Source organism: Falco punctatus, assembly GCF_963210335.1.
Source record: "Falco punctatus genome assembly, chromosome: 7".
NCBI lineage: Eukaryota > Metazoa > Chordata > Aves > Falconiformes > Falconidae > Falco > Falco punctatus.
Window position 1 is genome coordinate 31,117,760 of NC_137587.1, and position 18,098 is coordinate 31,135,857.

Below are 18,098 nucleotides of genomic sequence, written 5' to 3' on the forward strand. Positions count from 1 at the left end.
CTTGTCTGGTTGGTTTTCAAAGCCCTCTGATAGTGAAAACAAACTGTAGTTTTCCCTGGCTATACAGCTTAATAGATTTGTAGTGAAATCCCTGTGCAGGTGTCATTGAAATTGCGGACAACACAGCCTCTCCTTGGAAGCAGACTTCTGGCCTTATTGTGTAGAGGTGAGCAAACTGAGTTTATGAATGGATAGGCTGAACAACTAGCATAAATACTTTCCGTCCTTTAGTTCTGGAAGTCATTTTCAAGTCTGACTGGGAGCAAATACCCCCACCCCCCCCACAAGACCTCAATGCACTTGAGGTAATAATACCAAAACCTTATAGTGTGATGTTTGATTCTCCAGCCTGTTTGCAGCTGGAAGTGTTGCATGTGAAAAACATAAAGAATTATTATTTTTGTGTTGGGATGAAAAAGTGCTTAAGGGTTTAATAACTGTCCTTTCTTATGTGTTGATAATTAATCCAGTCATTATCCCTTTTCCAAAACTTTTTTCCCTATCAGGTAGTGATCTTGCCATGGACGTTGCTTTCTACCTGTATTTAAACAAGACAGAGCCACGCTGAGTCCAAAAACATGCATGGTCATAGGGCTCCCTCCCTCAAATGAAACAAGAGGCTGTTGACCATAGAAACTATCCATTTTCAGGAAGCAAAAAAATGAGGGAAATGTGATTAATCAAGTGGAGGTTGACTGTATGAAGCTTAGAGTGAAATACCGGAGGGAAATTCTATGTATAAGATACTCGTTTTTGCAAGTGACTGGCATCTGTGGTTAATTCATAGAACAGTCATGAGGTAGTACAATTTAAACCTGTTCACATTATTTCACAATTTTTATTCAGTTCTGAGTGGAGGATGAACCATTATTCCCCCTAAGCTGGGAAATAATGCGTCTGAATAAGCTGCATCAGTGCTGGACCCTGCTAGTGTTTGAACTGCTTTGGCAGCCTTGGCTCAGAGTAGTGTGAACACAGCTAAGGCGGTGTGAGACAGTAAGTAAGAAAGGGGAGAAGGTGGAAAACATTTTAATATCCTGGTTTAGAAATCTGAAATATAAAATAAAAGGGTTGGTGTCCTTGGGTGGGGTTTTGAAGAATACACGTGTGCTTTGTGGAAAACCAGTACCATAATTATGGAAGATGTTAGCACAGTTCAGAAATTCTGTGACTGGTCACTGAGACCAACAGCTTATTTCACAGAAGCACTGGAGACCTGTCAAATGGAGGCAGATTCAGGGCCCTGCACTACATTGAATTCAAGTCTTTTAATGTAAGTTGTTCTTAGACTGTAGTAAAGCTAGGTGTTGGTTAATTTCACCTCTGTTCAGCACTGATTTAGAAATATTCGTGTCCTGATTCTTAGTGAATTTGAGTGGACTTCACAGTTTGATAGCTGTATTGAAATCCTGGATCACGGTAGATGTGTTCTTGGCAGGTTCCATCCATCTTCTGTGGAACTGCGACTTTGCAGTAATAAGGTTGAGATACAGCTGTATGAAGGCATCAGTCAAGAGCTTATCCATAGGAGAAAATAATGTGAAATAACTGTTGTCAGAAACAAAAGAAAACTCATGATGAGGTTCTTGATCTTTAGCTCTTTAAAGGCAGTTTCTAAAGAGTATGTCAGCTGGAAGCCAGGGAGAAAAAAAAAATAATCCATGATCCCAAACCTTGGGGTTCTTTTACAGTTATCTTGAGGACATTAAAAGCATTGACACAAAGCCCAGTACATATGAAATGCTGCACTCTGTTATGCTGATGCGTCTGTATGTTGCAGTAGTTGTGCATCTGTGCATCATCACTGACTCCCTGGATGAGGAGATGAGATTTCATCAAGCCTTTCAATTTTCTTTTCATTGGCAGATAATTCTGAATGTGTTTTTGTTTGATTGTTGGATATTGCCTTAATGAGTGCAAATACTTTTTTAGAAAGGAGAAAAGAAACTCAATGTAAGTTCAGGGTTTAATAAGATATTAATATTACTTTTTATTGTAGCTAATTCAGCCTTGTATAGATATTTTCATAATTTCATGCTGAGGGATGAAGAGTTTTGAAGGCTATTTCATTAATACACCATGCTTTACAATATATATAAAAAAATAATTTAATAGTTTAGAGTCAGTTATTTGCTTCATAAGCCGCCACTTACCATTGCATAGATAATCACATTTAGCAGTCCTCTTTTGGTTGAGCAATGCAAATGGAATTAATATACCACAGAGACAAAATTTGCTCATAATTCTACTGTTTGTGAGGTGAGGGCTATGGAGGAGGGTACTTAGTGTGCATCCTGCCATATGGTACTCCGCCTGCAAATAGAAAAATTGATCTTTGGCATCACATGGTGTTACACTGATGCACAAATGTCTCTCAAAGAAGCTGGGTGGTATAGCATATAATTTCATTGCAATTCGTTTGGATGCTTTGTTGCTGTCCAGGTGGTAGAATCCATAAAACCAGTTAACTAAAGAGTTATCTCTAAAGGAATTTCCTTGCAGATTTTTTCAGGTAAATGTCTGCATGTCTTTGAATTGCCCATTCCTGGTTTGCTTTAACGCTGGTGCCTAGATTAGTATCCAGCAGAAACTGAACTGACTATTTGAGGAAAAATCGACATGTCATTCTGCTACAGAAAACTGGAAGCAGCTGTTTAATGCGAATGGGAACTTTAAAGTTTGGTAATTTTTTTTTTTTCTGGATGGCATCCAGGATTATCAGTGAATTGTTCTTTTCTTCTTTGGTCCTTGTAAGATTTTTAGGTTACCAGTTTTCATGTGTAAATGTGCTTGCTGAGTATACCATTTTTCTCCACTGACAATTCAGAGTTAAGGGCACATTAACTTGTGGTGTTAGAAAGGGCTATTTTAAAATACGACATTTATGTGAAATTTTTTTTTCATTCATGCTTTCTGTAATTCGGAGAAAAATATAGTTTTAATGTACTATGACACATTTATGATCTTCTAATGACTTGTTAAAATGTGTTATATCTAATTTGGGAAGTACTATTAAAAAGGAGGATTTTCATATGACACATATATGAGTAAAACTAATTTCACTGTGATAATACGGTCTTCGGGTAGACTTTATTTTCAGTGTTAACACTGGAACATAAGTAACATGTTAACGTAACTAAAACAAGTCAATACTTTTCTATGAGCAAAAGCAACCCTGCGCTGCTTTTCTAAAGTGCTCACAATACTGACAGTGCACAGGTTATGCAAGAGGATCAGGTGAGTGTATTATGACGTTCCCCGAGACTACCTACGTGTCTGTTTGGCTGTACTGAGCTCATCACAGTCATTTCTGAGACTGTCACCACTTCAGCACGTGAGCTAACATGTGGAACGTGACAGGGAGCCGACCTCCTTGACATCAGTGGTAAAGAGAATATGGGAGGAATTTCTCCCATTGCCATTAGGATGCTTTCAAAGTGGCTAAGCTTCTTTCTGTAAAAATCTTCCCAGTGCACTGGTTTTGAAGAACAGTACGGGCCAAAGCCACAAATGTGATTCTAAGACATACGTATCCTATTCATTGCCAACTCAGCTCATATAGGACCCCTGCACTCAAGGAGATGTGGTTGGAAGAAGTAACCATTTTTTGGCTTTCAAGCAAATCTTCTAAGAGATTATATTATTACAGAACTATAAATTAGTGCAAGTTGCAGTACCTGAAGGCTTTTGCAAGTTCAACTCTTGGTGTACAAACTGTTGACATTTTACTGCTGACACCAAGTAATGATGCATGCATTTGCTTAACAGGTATAAATAAGCTCATTTCTGCACAGTGAGGTGTTTGCTATCACTGAGACACAAATACGTGTGCATGAATGCAACACTAGGCCTTGGGAAGATGAGGCTCTGCAATGTGAAAAGGGAATTGCACATAAGCAGAAATACATGAAGTGCAGAGGTGCCTAAAGCTGCTTGCAGTGTTTAAACAAAGGACGCATTTGAAATATTCAAGCTGGCTTATGAATATGATTATAGAGGGGGTAAAAATGGAAGCATGTAGTTCTGTCTTCTGTCTGTCCTTCTTCCCCTTATACCTCTGCTCTGGGTGAGTGAGCTGATCGACAATCGCCGGAATGCCAGGGCAAAGGGGTAGGGATTGCAATCCGTAAATGTAACATGCCCTGGAGGGAAGAGGAACACGGGCAGAGGGAAAAAGTTGCAGGCACTAAAAGGAGAAATGGGCTTCTCTGTATATCATTTGCCTAACCTCCTTCCTGCAAACACAGAGTGAAGCCGATTGTGTGTGTCCTTTCAAACAGCTACAGCTTGCCTCTCCCTATGAGGAGAAATAAGAGTTGTAACAGGCTTGAATGCTTAGCAGGTATTAAGAGTTAGTGTGTTTGCTGCCTCCGTGAGTAAATCAGATGCTGATAAGGTGAAGAAATCACATGTCGAGGCAGGTTATAAAACCACAGATCCACGTGGTTGTTGAGATGTTCTGTCAGGCTTAGGAGATTTTGAAACTTAACTTCGTTGGCAGATTGCCAGTCACAGTATGGATGGGGCATATGGGAGCAATGCTCTGATGGTACCCAGAAGTAATCTGGTAACAGCCTAAGTCTGGGCAGGTGTCACTGGCACGCCTGGGTTACCCCGACTGCTGCATACCACATCTTCGCTCCAGAGCCATGCAGACAGCTTAAGCTGTGCAGCTGCTATTATATTCTATTGTGAGGCATGCTATCTGCATGCTTCGTGTAATTCTTCAGCCACAGACAGCTCAGCCAGAGCTTTTTATCAAAGGTGAATCATCCTTTCTATCATGGCATAATCAAGGATTTTTTTGTTTCCATGACTCAGAGGAAAAGGTGATGTCCCCTCCAAGTCGTGGCTGGATAAGCTGCTTTTATTTCCCAACTCATTTCACGATTAGGGAGACTGAGTGAGCTACAGAATTATGACAGTTCCAATATAGACTTGGCTTTCTTGGTGCCCTCCCTTCCCCCTCAATAAATCTGTGCTTGATAAGATGAGCTGCAGGAGCCACGGGTTTGCAATAGTACCAGCAGGATAAATATTTCTGTATTTCTAGCTGATTTAAGATGATTGGTGTATGCTCCCCTCCTTTTTTTGGCAAAGGTTAGCCCCATTAGATGTACTGCTCTTCATTTAATCTCCTTCTCCCATCTGTTCTGTCTCTTTTCAGGAGAAACCGAGGAGATGTAGCTCCCACTCGGGCTGCCAGATAGCTCTGTCACCCGTACATGAGAAAATCTCTGTGAAGCAGAGTGCTGCCCTGCTGCTCGCACACATCAGATTGTACTATGAGGGTAGACCAAGCTCTTTCAGACTCCTTAATAATGTCATATCCCCTCTGTCAGCTCAAACAGATGAGGGAATGAATACCAGTGCCCCCCTCAGTTAAGTGATGTTGTGTCCCAGGCTTAAACTGGGAGCCAAGGCAATCCAAACAATCATTTCCTGAGCGATCAGGTTATCTTTGCAGTAGGTAAGAAAACCAAATCTTTAAAATATTAAAACCATGATACAGCAAGTAAATAAAGAACAGTGTCTGTAGATAAGGTATGCAGAATTTATAAATCACAATTATATAAAACCTATGATTATCTGGATAATAAAACCATGAAGACAGCAAATGTTATACTGAAAAACTCCAAACTACCTTGGAACTCACTGGTGGGTGATGAACCTGATAACCACCTGTGATGGCATGACTGGCTGGGTAGACAAGGAGAGAGCAGTGGATGATGTCTACCTTGACTTCAGCAAGGCATTAGATACTGTCTCCCATAACATCCTCATAGGTAAAACTCAGGAAATGTGTGCTAGATGAGCAACCAGTGAGGTGGATTGGGAAGTGGCTGAGCGGCAGAGCTGAGGGTTGTGGTCAGTGGCGCAGAGCCCGGCTGGAGGCCTGTAGCTCGTGGTGTTCCCCAGGGGTCAGTGGTGGGTCCAGACCTGTTCAACTTATCCATCGGTGACCTGGATGAAGGGACTGGGGGTACCCTCAGCCAGTTTGCTGATGACACAAACTGGGAGGAGTGGCTGATTCACCAGCTGGCTGCACTGCCATTCAGCGAGACCTGGTCAGGCTGGAGAGCTGGGCAGAGAGGAACCCAATGAAGTTCAGGAAAGGCGAGTGCAGGGTCCTGCACCAAGGGAGGAGCAACCCCACGCACCAGTACAGGCTGGGGGCTGGCCTGCTGGAAGGCAGCTCTGCAGAGAAGGACCTGGAAGTGCTGGTGGACAGCAAGTTGCCCATGAGCCAGCAGTGTGCCCTGGTGGCCAAGAAGGCCGGTGGGATCCTGGGGGGCATTAGGAGGAGCGTGGCCAGCAGGTCGAGGGAGGTGATCCTCCCCCCTCTATTCTGCCCCACTGAGGCAGCATCTGGAGTGCTGTGTCCAGTTCTGGGCTCCCCAGTTCCAGAGAGACAGGGAGCTACTGGGGAGGGTCCAGCGGAGGACTACGAAGATGATGAGGGGACTGGAGCATCTCCCTTGTGAGGAAAGGCTGAGAGAGCTGGGCCTCTGTAGCCTGGAGAAGAGAACACTGAGAGGGATCTTATCGATGTCTACAGACATCTTAAGGGCAGGTGCCAAGAGGATGGGGCCAGGCTCTTTTCAGTGGTGCCCAGCGACAGGCCAAGGGGCAACGGGCACAAACTGAAGCACAGGCAGTTCCTTCCATCTGAACGTGAGGAAGAACTTCTTTACCTTGAGGGTGCCAGAGCACTGGAACAGGCTGCCCGGAGCGGTTTTGGAGTCTCCTTCTCTGGAGACTTTATAAACCCTCCTGGATGCGATCCTGCGCAACCTGCTCTGGGTGAACCTGCTGTAGCAGGGCGGGGTGGGAGCAAATGGTTTCCAGTGGTCCTTTCCAGTCCTGACCATTCTGTGATTCAGTGGCAATTTCATTAAGGAAGAAATCTTACTTACCAAGCTCCAGAGCCTTGCTTCATTTCCTTGAGTTTTAAAGATTTTGTAGCGTCTTTATGTGTGAACAATTGCATGCCATGAATTCAGTGTAGAGAGGTGCATTATCATTTAGAAAAGCAGTCTTTGTATTAATGTATTTTAAATTATCTCTTTGAGACAAGCAGATAGTTTTTGCAAGTAGATATTTATTACAAATACTACATCACAAACTGTATATGAAGCCAGATGTTTTGTAGTGAACTGTTTTGCTTTTGTTTCGTGATCAGAATCCTGGGCTCATTTCAATCTTCTAGCTGTTACCTTTGACATCTTCTGGTCTTCTGATTTCCTGTTTGATAACTTCAAATTATTTATTTTATAATTTAAAATTATCTAACTTCATAGAAGTGAAGTCACATTAGAAAGATAGTGATTTCTATTCATGCTTTTTGAAACTTCAGTTTATACTGACACCCATTTTTGATGTCATACTATGAAATATTTTACAGTCAACCAAATGAGATTACCAAAATGGGTAATAGCTTCCCAGATGACACATCCATTTTACCAAGTTATGGGACAGGATTATATTCGCTGTGCTGTGTGGTGTCAGTAATGGGGGTGGTGCGGCTGTGATGGGAGCTGCAAATCTTTGCATCAGATTATGTGAAAGGCTGTACCCCACAGACAGGGTCACGTTACCATTTCTAGAGGCTCAGGAGAGGGCTCTGGTGTCTGCTGTCCTAGTGCACTGTGTGTGTTCTCACAGCCACCGTTTGAATGGAGAAGACAGAGGACAAATGGAGATGGGATAAGAAAAATAGTGTACATCTCCTGAATACATCCATGTGGGCATGGTATTTTAGCCAGTGATGCAAGAACAACCATATTGTGTAAGATGCTAGCAGCTGTAGCTCTGGGTCTTTTCACCCAAAGAAGTCTCCTTAATGCTTTTTTAGTTAATAATCATTTCAGGTAATATTAATTTTTAATTTTTTGCTATACTTTATGTAGTAAAGAATAATTCATGTGGTAGAGACTCCACATGAGAGAAATTTTGCTTTTGGCAGCTAGTGTAGCTGAGAAGTGGTTCTTAAATTTGGTAGTATTTCAGTATTATTCCAGAATGATATTCCTCCCTGATTGCTACATGAAGGGAATGATACTATTGTATTTTACTATATTGCATATTACTAGATATAGCAGTATATTACTTCAGGGAATCTGCTTAGCTGTTACATGCATATAGGGTTCTGTTGGCATCTTAAAAGTAAATAAAAGCATTGCATATTGCTGCATGTGGACTGATAGTTTGTGGATTATCCTGCACAGTCTTCCAGTAAAAGAGGAACTCTTTTACCGTCAACTCTAAATACACAGTATCTCAAAACTACAATGTAACCAGTTTTCTCCCAGTTTGTATGTATTTCCACTACCCTTTTCGTCGTTTGAGGGTAACCAAACAGAAAGGAAGATGTGTTATTCACATATTTTGATTTTAGAAGTATTTGGATTTGTTTGGCTCAATAGGGCAATGTTTTTTATTTAAGGTGTGATCTGCATTTGTATAGCAATGCTATTTCCTCAGACTGTTTCATAAGGTTACGGATCTCTTTACAGTGCAAATCACAGCCCTTAAAGACTGTGGAGTTCCGTAGCTACTGAGACCCACTTTCTTGAAACTAGTCCTGCTGAATGTTGATTCGCTGATGATCTTTAGGCACTGTTCTCTGCATACCATTGAATGGTATTCCATAATTCAATGAGTGATTGGGTATTATTGTGCTGATTTGTTTGTATATTGATAACCACTGTTGCTTTCATTTTTCCTTGTGATTATGGAAGGGGGACCAGGAATAGAACATTTACCTAGGAGCAGGAAATCACACTCAGGAGTACCTAAGCAAAAGTTAGTATAGATTTTTATAGCTTTTGTTGTCTGAGATTTAAAAGGAAAGATGTACCTGTATCTTGGGAAAGCTCTATTCAACGTATCAAGTGGTGATATCGGTTCCAGTCAGAATACAACAGTAAGAATAGATCTTATTGGAAAGCCTAATGAAAACTGGTAAAGGAATTGCAGTCAGTCATTGTTGATGGGCTTTTATTTTATGTTAATTTTTTTTTAACAGTCTATTTTATAGACTGTTAGTAGCTTTAAAAGTCTAGTGGCTTTCAAATATTAGGTTGCAGGATTTAGAGAGATTTCATAAAATGTTAACTTTGAATTTTGGAAGGAAGGTGTCATTTATGTATATAAAGTTTTAAACACTGCCTGCTACCAGTGTATTAATACAAAAATAATACAGTTATGGTAGTGGGCACTAAGAAAAATACAGAGCTATGCGATCTTCAGCTTTACATGGAGACACTGTTCAGCTCTTTGTCAAGCTAGATATATGCAACATATGTAGGGGTTATAGTACAGATGAGAAAAGGTATGTTTGTATTTATATAAAACTCGAAGACTGAGGAGAAGTCATTCTGGACTTTGAAACCAGATTATCCTCTCACTGCAGCTAGTTTTTTATCATGTTTCTGGTGGTTACAGGTAACTCAAATTTAAGATACTTTAAGAAGTGAAATCTTTTTTTAAGAGTTACAGCGCAACATTTCCTGAAAATAAGGCTGGTTTAGAGTATGTGAACTTTAATAGCTATGAACATCAACCATACCTCAAATTCTTGGTTTCCGTGTCCATGGTTATTGTTTGCAGAATTATAATCAAGAAACGGAGAAAATATGCCATTAAAGTTGACAATGGAACAGTGTAAATATCATATATTGTAGTCTTAAGCATTTATTTAAACTGACAGAGTTGAATATGGGGAAGGCAATCATATATTCTCTCGTTTCCTTCCCTGAGATTCAGTATATTACAGTAAGTTCACAAGAACCTTCTGGAGTTTATCTTGTCAGCTGTTGTAGTTGGAGTCCAACTCAGCCTCACACAGGGCACCAATTGTTGCAGCACAAACAATCAGGCTGCAACAACGCCTTTACCATCAGTCAGATTCTACCGTCCATGCTGCTCCTTCCTCCAGAGGTCAGACCACACTGCTCCTCCATCAGACCAGCCATCCCACACTCCTCAGGGATATTTGACTACTTCACAGAATGAGCTACAGCTGCACATCATCCATGTCAACCAACCCACTGCCTTCGAGGCAAGGCCACAGCTGCATGTTATCAATGCTAATCAACCCACTGCCTGCATTCCTCTACAGTCAACCTACATCTGCAACTCCTTGCAGAAAGGAACACTCTTTCTGAATAATAATTTAATAACTTCAGTGCATTTTGATTCTAGTGGCTGAAATAATTGTCACTCTTAAGTTTCCCAGACTCCTGTCTGAGGCACTATAAATCTCTGTCCCTGCCTCTTTTGTCAGTCTGGATGTTTTTTATCTCATATATTTTTTCAGACCTTTGATTTAGTTGCTGTCTGTCTCCACCATTTGGAATCTTTTGTCATTCTGTTGCCTTTGTGTGGAACGTAGGTCCTTTGACTGAGCTCCACACAACTTCACTGTCACCCAGAAATAATCCCCAAATTCATGTCTTTGCATTCCTATCATCCACGTACCATTTTTTGTTTCATTCTTTCCTTCACCAGATCTAGATAGTAGACTTTCTGGAGAAAGTACTTAAAATCACTTTCATCTTTGTGGAACTATTTGCAAGACTTTGGAGCCCTATAAAAGGTTGTAGTTAAGAACCTGAATAGTTACAACTACCTGAAAGCTACAACTTTTGCATAATTTTTCAGGCAAAGAACACTTAAACCCAGGAATATTATTTCAGGATGATTTTTTTGTGGCTGTGCCTATCACTTTGGAAGCATATTTAGAGGAGACACAGACAAGACGATAGTAAAACTAAGACATTAAGAATGTGAAACTCTTAGTACAGTGAAGGCTGGTTTAAGTCACTGAAATGATGGTAATTAATAACACCTAAGTATTAGTTCTCTGTTTTTTCTACAGAGCAGGAAAGAGATTCTGAGGTGGCAAGCTATAGTATAATAATTTGGAAGATACACTCGTGTTTGATCATATATTTCTACAGTTGCATCCTTATATTTTGGTCTTCTATTTACAGATGCTTTAAAATTAAAAAAAAAAATAATCTATATTTCTCTTTCAGCCATTAATGAATTTCCTGAAGATATATTTACAAATAAAGAACGTCAGCAAGGAGGAGTTCTGCTGCATATCATTGCTGTAAGTTTTCCTTTGCTGCGCTTCATTTTTGTTTTCCTTTTTTTTTTTAGTAAGATTTTAATCATCGTAGTGTCCTAACTAAATAGAGCTCTGTATATATCAACATGTTTGTTTCTGATACATTGATTTCAGTATTTCTAATATGTCTGTATGGGTACAAATGCTCAAAAGGTAACATCTTAGGGACATGGTTTAGCGGTGGACTTGGTAGTGTTAGGTTAAGTTTGACTCAATGACCTTAAGGGTCTTTTCCAACCTAAATGATTCTATGATATTATTTTTATCTTATTTTAATATTATATATTTGCAGTGCCTATGCATAAAATCCTGGCCACATGGATCACAGACTTGTGTTTTCTTGTGTTTCATCTTGTATAAACAGGGTTTGGGATTCCTTTGGCAATGACATTAGGCGTGATGTGAAAGATTCTTGATTCTCTTTTTTTCCTGTTGCGCCTCTCTGCAAAAGATGCAGTTGTAATTACAAAAATAAACTAAGCCTGAAGAAATACAGAAAATGCCATGGAGTTTTATATTTTATTGTAGACAAAACAAAACAAGTAAGGTCTGTGAGCTCCAGTTTTTCATTCCCAGCTCAGGGAAAGTAAAAAGGAGTTGTGTTTGATGCACAACAGCAGGATGAGGCCCACTGTGTGAACACAGCACATAAATCCACATAAGACAGTGAGAAATCACATATATGCAGGGAACCAGGATCATTCCTGAGAGGTTTGGTGCAGCGATTCATGGTCAGGGCCTGCTTATTTCCAGGTGTGGTTATTTCTTGAGTATTGTTAATCAACATGGTGTTAATTTCCATTTAATTACTTTATCTGATAATTAATTGAAAATATAGATGATGATTACATAGTTTTGTAAACCTTACCCATTACTTTCCTTTATATGAAGTCTGTTCTGGGACCCTATTCTGTCAAACAGTGGTACCTCTCATGTTCTAGGGTCTGGCAAACATTCTTGTTCTTAACTTCATCTTACATTCAATAATCTGTTTTTATGCCATAAACTGATCAGCAGAGGGATTTTTATTTGGAATGGAATAAAAAATGAAGCTATATATTTTGGTTAGTCTCAATAAATACAGCATTACTTTTTTTCCTCCTTTCATGTACAGGAAAAATCTGAAGTATTTAATGAATTTATTTTCTTTACAGGCTCTTTATATGTTCTATGCTTTGGCTATAGTGTGTGATGACTTCTTTGTTCCATCCTTAGAGAAAATTTGTGAGGTATGTTGAAGAACTTTGTTCCTCTTTTGGAAATTCATTTAGAGACTATTATAGAATCAGACATTTTATGCTGTCGTTGTTTGGAGTTTATTCCTGTCAAATTTTTGGCCTCAGTCTTTTTCAAATGATTTGAGCTTTTCATAAAAAAAATGAACCTAGGCATGTTGGTTCCCCTGGTCACACTCAAGGAGGAAAAATGGAACATTTAATGAGATCAGATGGCAAAACCCACTCTTAAATACCTGAAGCATATAGCTAGAAAGGATATGACATATGGATGAGTTTGGTTTATTATTATACTACTAGTTTTAAAAGTCACTTTTGAAAAGAAATCATACATAGACAAATTAATGTGTTGGCAATGCAAATTTTATTGCACATCTACCACTGTATCAGCAAGGAGAAAGCAAGCATATGTGGTCCTGGCATAAAGTGGAGAAAAGTGAGAAAATGGAGAATGCAAGAGAAAAGTATGTACCTTGGTTTGATATGGAATGAGAATACATATTTTTATATGCAAAAAAAATTAGTAAATAAATGTAGCTTCTCTAAATAATTGCTGAGAAGACTTTGCAAAATTACATGTGGAATTCTAATTGAGTTGTTTGGGACAGGGTAGAATTTATACTTTGCATGTAAATGGTGTGTTAGGTAAAGCTTTGGTGAGCAAAATGAATACAAAATACAAAGCCAGATTTTAATTCCTTTTTGAGGGCAAAATCAAAATCTCATATCCTTTGCTTTTTAACAAAAATATGTATGACCATTTTCTGAAAAACTTCTGTAGCTAGTGAAGTATTTTCCTATGGATATATGTACGAAATTTCTATTAGTGTTACTCAGAGCTATGTACTTAAACTTAACAATAGAAGAACAAATAGAGGAGTAATGGAGGTGGCCTTATAATAATAAAATACTCAATAGGGATCTTTTCTTTCCCTTTGCAGATGTTTTGTCTTCAGTATGCACCTTACACACCACATTTAAGTTGTACCACTTGGGTTGTACCAATTAAATTGTCACTGATCCTTCATAAAATCTTTGCCTCTTGTCTCATGTTCTGCTGAACATTAAAACATCCAAGAAGAATTCAGATAGCACATGTTTGAGCTCCTGCAACAGTATGACTGGTAATAGATCAAATGGTACAGTAAGGGCTTGTGTTTGTATTTTGTCAGGTTCTGTAGGATGCCATTTTCATCAGCTCAAAATGTTGCATACTGCCTGAAAAATACAGGATTTCTGTACTGGTCCTTTTGGGTGCTGCTATTCACTTTTCTATCCTTGGAAGAAAAATAAGGTACTAAAGATGAGTCTAGAGACTCTCAAAAAGGAAGAAGCTCCTCCATAAAACCTTTATAGTTCAAGGGAGAGATCATCAAGAGAGTATTAAAATTGATGCAGCCCACCTGTGGATCTACACATGTTTCTACTGGTCTGAGAACTCCAAGTTATCTATATCCTGTTACACCTTAAGAGACATTGTCATAAAAATACATCTGTCTACAGTCCACAGGCGCCTCTGTGTCTAATTGGACTAATTTTGCCTTTGTCAGCGGACTCACTTTTGATTACCCTAGCTGCAAAGTGAAGCCAGAATCAGTCCTGCTGTTTATAAGATTTATTCACAGAGGTTGTATTTTTCTCTTACGGATTTTTATTTTCAAATCTTAGAAGCCCCAAGGCTTCCCTGAATTCTTGAATGATTGTATATAGAGTTCCAAAAGTAAATTAATGAAAACAATTTGAGATGTTGACAATCTTTTTGAACCTGCAGAGATGTTTTTCTCTAATCAGTTATGTGTAAGTCACAATTGACTCTTCAGTTATATGTAAGTAGGTAATTTTATCTGACACTTCACTGAGTTAGGGTATAAACATTTTACTTGCCCGAAGTATATTTGCCTTTTCAAAAAGCAGTGTCTTAATTTGTATCATAGTGACTGTTCATCCTTTAACGGCACTGTGGCCAGAAAATGAAGAGCTTCTGTCTTTGCAACTGTAGAACTGTGTAATGTAAATACAGTAGCAGTGCTGAAATTACCAGTGCTTTTCTTCCAGAAACTACATTTGAGTGAAGATGTTGCTGGAGCCACATTCATGGCAGCAGGGAGCTCCACTCCAGAACTGTTTGCATCTGTTATAGGTAAGGAGCCCACACACTAGCTTTTATGAGATCTGATGTTAAAAAAATCAGCAGCAGATCAAGCAGAGGTATCCAAAAGTGCTAACATTCTTCTGTCAGTTTATAATCAGCAATTGCAGCTGTCAGCTAGTCTGTGGTTCATGGTATAATTAACCGCTCAAAATATCTCATGAAACTGTGAATCTCCTCTCAAAACACAGAGAGGAATGGCTGATTCTGAACATAGGAAGTGAAAGAAGAGATTTATTGCAGTCCCCTGAGAGAGGATTGGAGATACTTGATGCCTCTGTGACTTCTTTCTTCACAAATAAAGGGAATTAATTTTAGCAAGGAAGTAGGAGAACAGGGAACATGGGAAAAGAACAAATTAAGGTATAGATAAGTCAGATCTGTTAAGGCAGAAGGACACGGTGTACATTACTTACAGAATTACTTGAAGTAATCTCTGAAATATTAAAGATTATTGGTATAGAGAGAAAGTCTAAATGGCAAAAGCAGTACCTATTAAGAGAAGGAAGGACACAGGATTACAGATAGAGAACAAGCAGCAAAGGAAAAAAAAAAAGAGAGAAGTTTGGGTTGGAAGGGACCTTTAGAAGTCATCTAGTCCAATCCTTCCTGCAATGAGCAGGGACATCTTCAACTAGATCAGGTTGCTTAGAGCCCTGTCCAGCCTGACCTTGAATGCTTCCTGGGATGGGGCATCTACCACCTTTCTGGGCTACCCTGTTCCAGTGTTTTACCACCCTCATCATAAAAAAATTTCTTCCTTATGTCTAGTCTGAATCTACCCTCCTTCACTTTAAAACCATTACCCCTTGTCCTATCACAACAGGCCCTACTAAAAAGTCTGTCTCCATCTTTCTTATAAGCCCACTTCAAGTATTGAAAGGTCTCAATAAGGTCTGCCCAGAGCCTTCTCTTCCCCAGGCTGAACAATCCCAGCTCTCTCAGCCTTTCCTCATAAAAGAGGTGTTCCACCTCTCTGATCATTTTTGTGGCCGCCCTCTGCACCTGCTCCAACAGTTCCACGTCTTTGCTGTGCCGAGGACTGCAGAGCTGGAGGCAGTGCTTCAGGTGGGATCTCACCAGAGCAGAGGGGCAGAATCACTTGCCTTAACCTGTTGGCCACACTTCTTTCGATGCAGCCCAGAATTCGGTTGGCTTTCTGAGCTGTGAGTGCACATTGCCAGCTCATGTCCAGCTTTTCACCCATCAGTACTCCCAAGTCCTTCTCTGTGAGGCTCCTCTCAGTCCCTTCGTCTCCCAGCCTGTATTGATACTGGGGGTTGCCCCAGTCTAGGTGTAGGACCTTGCATTTGGCCTTGTCAAACCTCATGATGGTTCACATGGGCCCACTTCTTGAGTTTGTCCATGTCCTTCTGGATGACATCCAGTCCCTCAGTTGTCAGCCGCACCATTCAGCTCAGTGTTGTCTGCAAACTTGCTGAGGGTGCACTTGATCCCATGTCTGTTATTAATGAAGATATTAAACCGTACTGGTCCCAATATGGACCCCTGGGGGACACTGGCACCAGTTGTCACTGTTCTCCGTTTGGACATTGAGCCACTGACCACTACCTTCTTGATGTGACCATTCAACCAGTTCCTCATCCACTGAACAGTCCACCCATCACATTCATATCTCTCCAGTTTAGAGGAAAGAATATTGTGGGGGACTGTGTTGAAGGCCTCACAGAAATCCAGATGACATTTGTAGCTCTTCCCTTGTCCACAGATGTAGTCATTCCATCACAGAAGGCCACTGGGCTGGTCAGGTAAGACTTGCTCTTGATGAAGCCATGCTGGCTGTCGCAAATCACCTGCCTGTCCTCCATGTGCCTTAGCATAGTTTCTAGGAAGGTCTGTTCCATGATCTCCCCAGGCACAGAGGTGAGGCTGACGGGTCAGTAGTTCCCAGGGTCCTCCTTTCTACCTTTTTTAAAAATAGGTGCAATGTTTCCCGTTTTCCAGTCACCAGGAACTTCACCTGACTGCCATGACTTTTCAAGTACTATGGACAGTGGCTTGGCAACTATATCAGCAAATTACAGCAAGTCTCTGGGATGCATCTTGTTAGGTCCCATAGACTTATGTATGTTCAGGTTCCTCAGGGATCACAAACCTGGTCTTTTCTTGGAGTGGGATGGATTTTGCTCCCCCAGTTCCTGCTTTGTGGTCCATCCGTTCAAGAGGTGTGGGAAGAGAGGTTGCCAGTGGAGACTGAAGCAAAAAAGTTGTTGAGTACCTTCGTGTTCTTCTCATCCATTGTTGCCAGTTTGCCAGTTTTGCTCATCAGGGAGGGTATGCTTTCTTTGACCTTCCTTTTCTGACTGACATACCTTGCAGAAGCCCTTATTATTATTCCTTGCACCCCATGCCAAGTTCAGCTCCAGCCACGCCTTGGCCTTCCTGACCCCATACGTACACAACCTGGGCAGCGTCCCTATCCTCTTTTCAGGATACCTGTCCCTGCTTCCACTGCTCATGCATTTCCTTTTTGCCCATTATTTTGACCAGCAGGTCTCAACTTATCCATGCCACTCTGTTGTGTTCCTTTCCTGATTTCTTACACCTGGGGATTAAGAGCTCTTGTGCTCTATGGAAAGGGTCCTTAAAGGTCTACCAGCTCTGATCTTCTCCCTTGTCTCTGAGGGCAGTTTCCCAGGGAGTCCTATTGAGTAACTCATTGAACAACTGGAAGTTTGCTTTCCTAAATTTCAGGGTCTTGATTTTGATCTTCACCTGACCCATATCCCTCAGGACTGTGAACTCCATCGGTCAAGCTGCCTCCAATCTTGATGTCACCAATTAGCTTACTTGTGTTGGTGACCACCAGGTCCAGTATTGCATCCCCTCTTGCAGGGCTGTCTATTATCTGGCTTAAGAAGTTATCTTCAATACACTGCAGGAGTCTCCTGGATTGCCTACAGCTCACCATGCTGCTTGTCCAGCAGATGTCAGGTGGTTGAAGTCCCCCAGCAGGTTGAGAGCCTGCAAGTGTGATGCCTCCTGTAGCTGGAGTAAGAAGGCTTTGACAATAGGCTTCCCTTGACTGGGTGGCCTGTAGTAGACAACACCAACAAGGTTCCCTCTGTTGTCTTGGCCTCTGATTCTTACCAATAAGCCTTCAACCTGCTCATGAGTATTCTTCGGAGACAGCTCTTCACAGTCTATCAATTTCTTCATGTAGGGGCAACCCTTCACCCCTCTTTACTCACATGTCCCTTCTGAACAGGCTGTAGCCATCGATACCCACACTCCAGTCACAGAATTTGTCACACCAAGTTTCAGTAATGGCAACTAGGTCATGGCTTTGTAGCAGCACAGTGGCTTAAATCTGATAAATCTGTCTTTAGTAAAGCCTCAGTAGGCTTTGTGCTACTATCCTGACTGGCATAATTACAAACTTCATGGAAACACAGTCTAAAGGTATGCATTATAACCTCATGTCCAACTTACTAAAAAGCAGCAAATATAAACCTTTTAGGCTCCCTTTAGCAAAAGATATCCAATTTCTCACCTGGGAGAAAAGTGTCTGTGCTTTTTTATATTGTTTGAAATAAATTCTGTGTTCCTAATGTGA

The 18,098-nt window shown here is 40.6% G+C and overlaps 1 protein-coding gene across 5 annotated transcripts in view; it reads left to right on the forward strand.

Annotated features, from left to right (window-relative positions):
* Positions 1-18,098, forward strand: part of SLC24A4 (solute carrier family 24 member 4) — a 109,621-nt gene that overhangs the window by 57,305 nt on the left and 34,218 nt on the right. For all 5 annotated transcript variants that reach the window (XM_080396724.1, XM_080396725.1, XM_080396722.1 and 2 more), the window contains exons 3-5: positions 11,043-11,119; positions 12,292-12,366; positions 14,428-14,512. In XM_080396724.1, the coding sequence (XP_080252850.1) occupies positions 11,043-11,119; positions 12,292-12,366; positions 14,428-14,512 (237 nt within the window). The remainder of the gene's footprint in view (positions 1-11,042; positions 11,120-12,291; positions 12,367-14,427; positions 14,513-18,098) is intronic.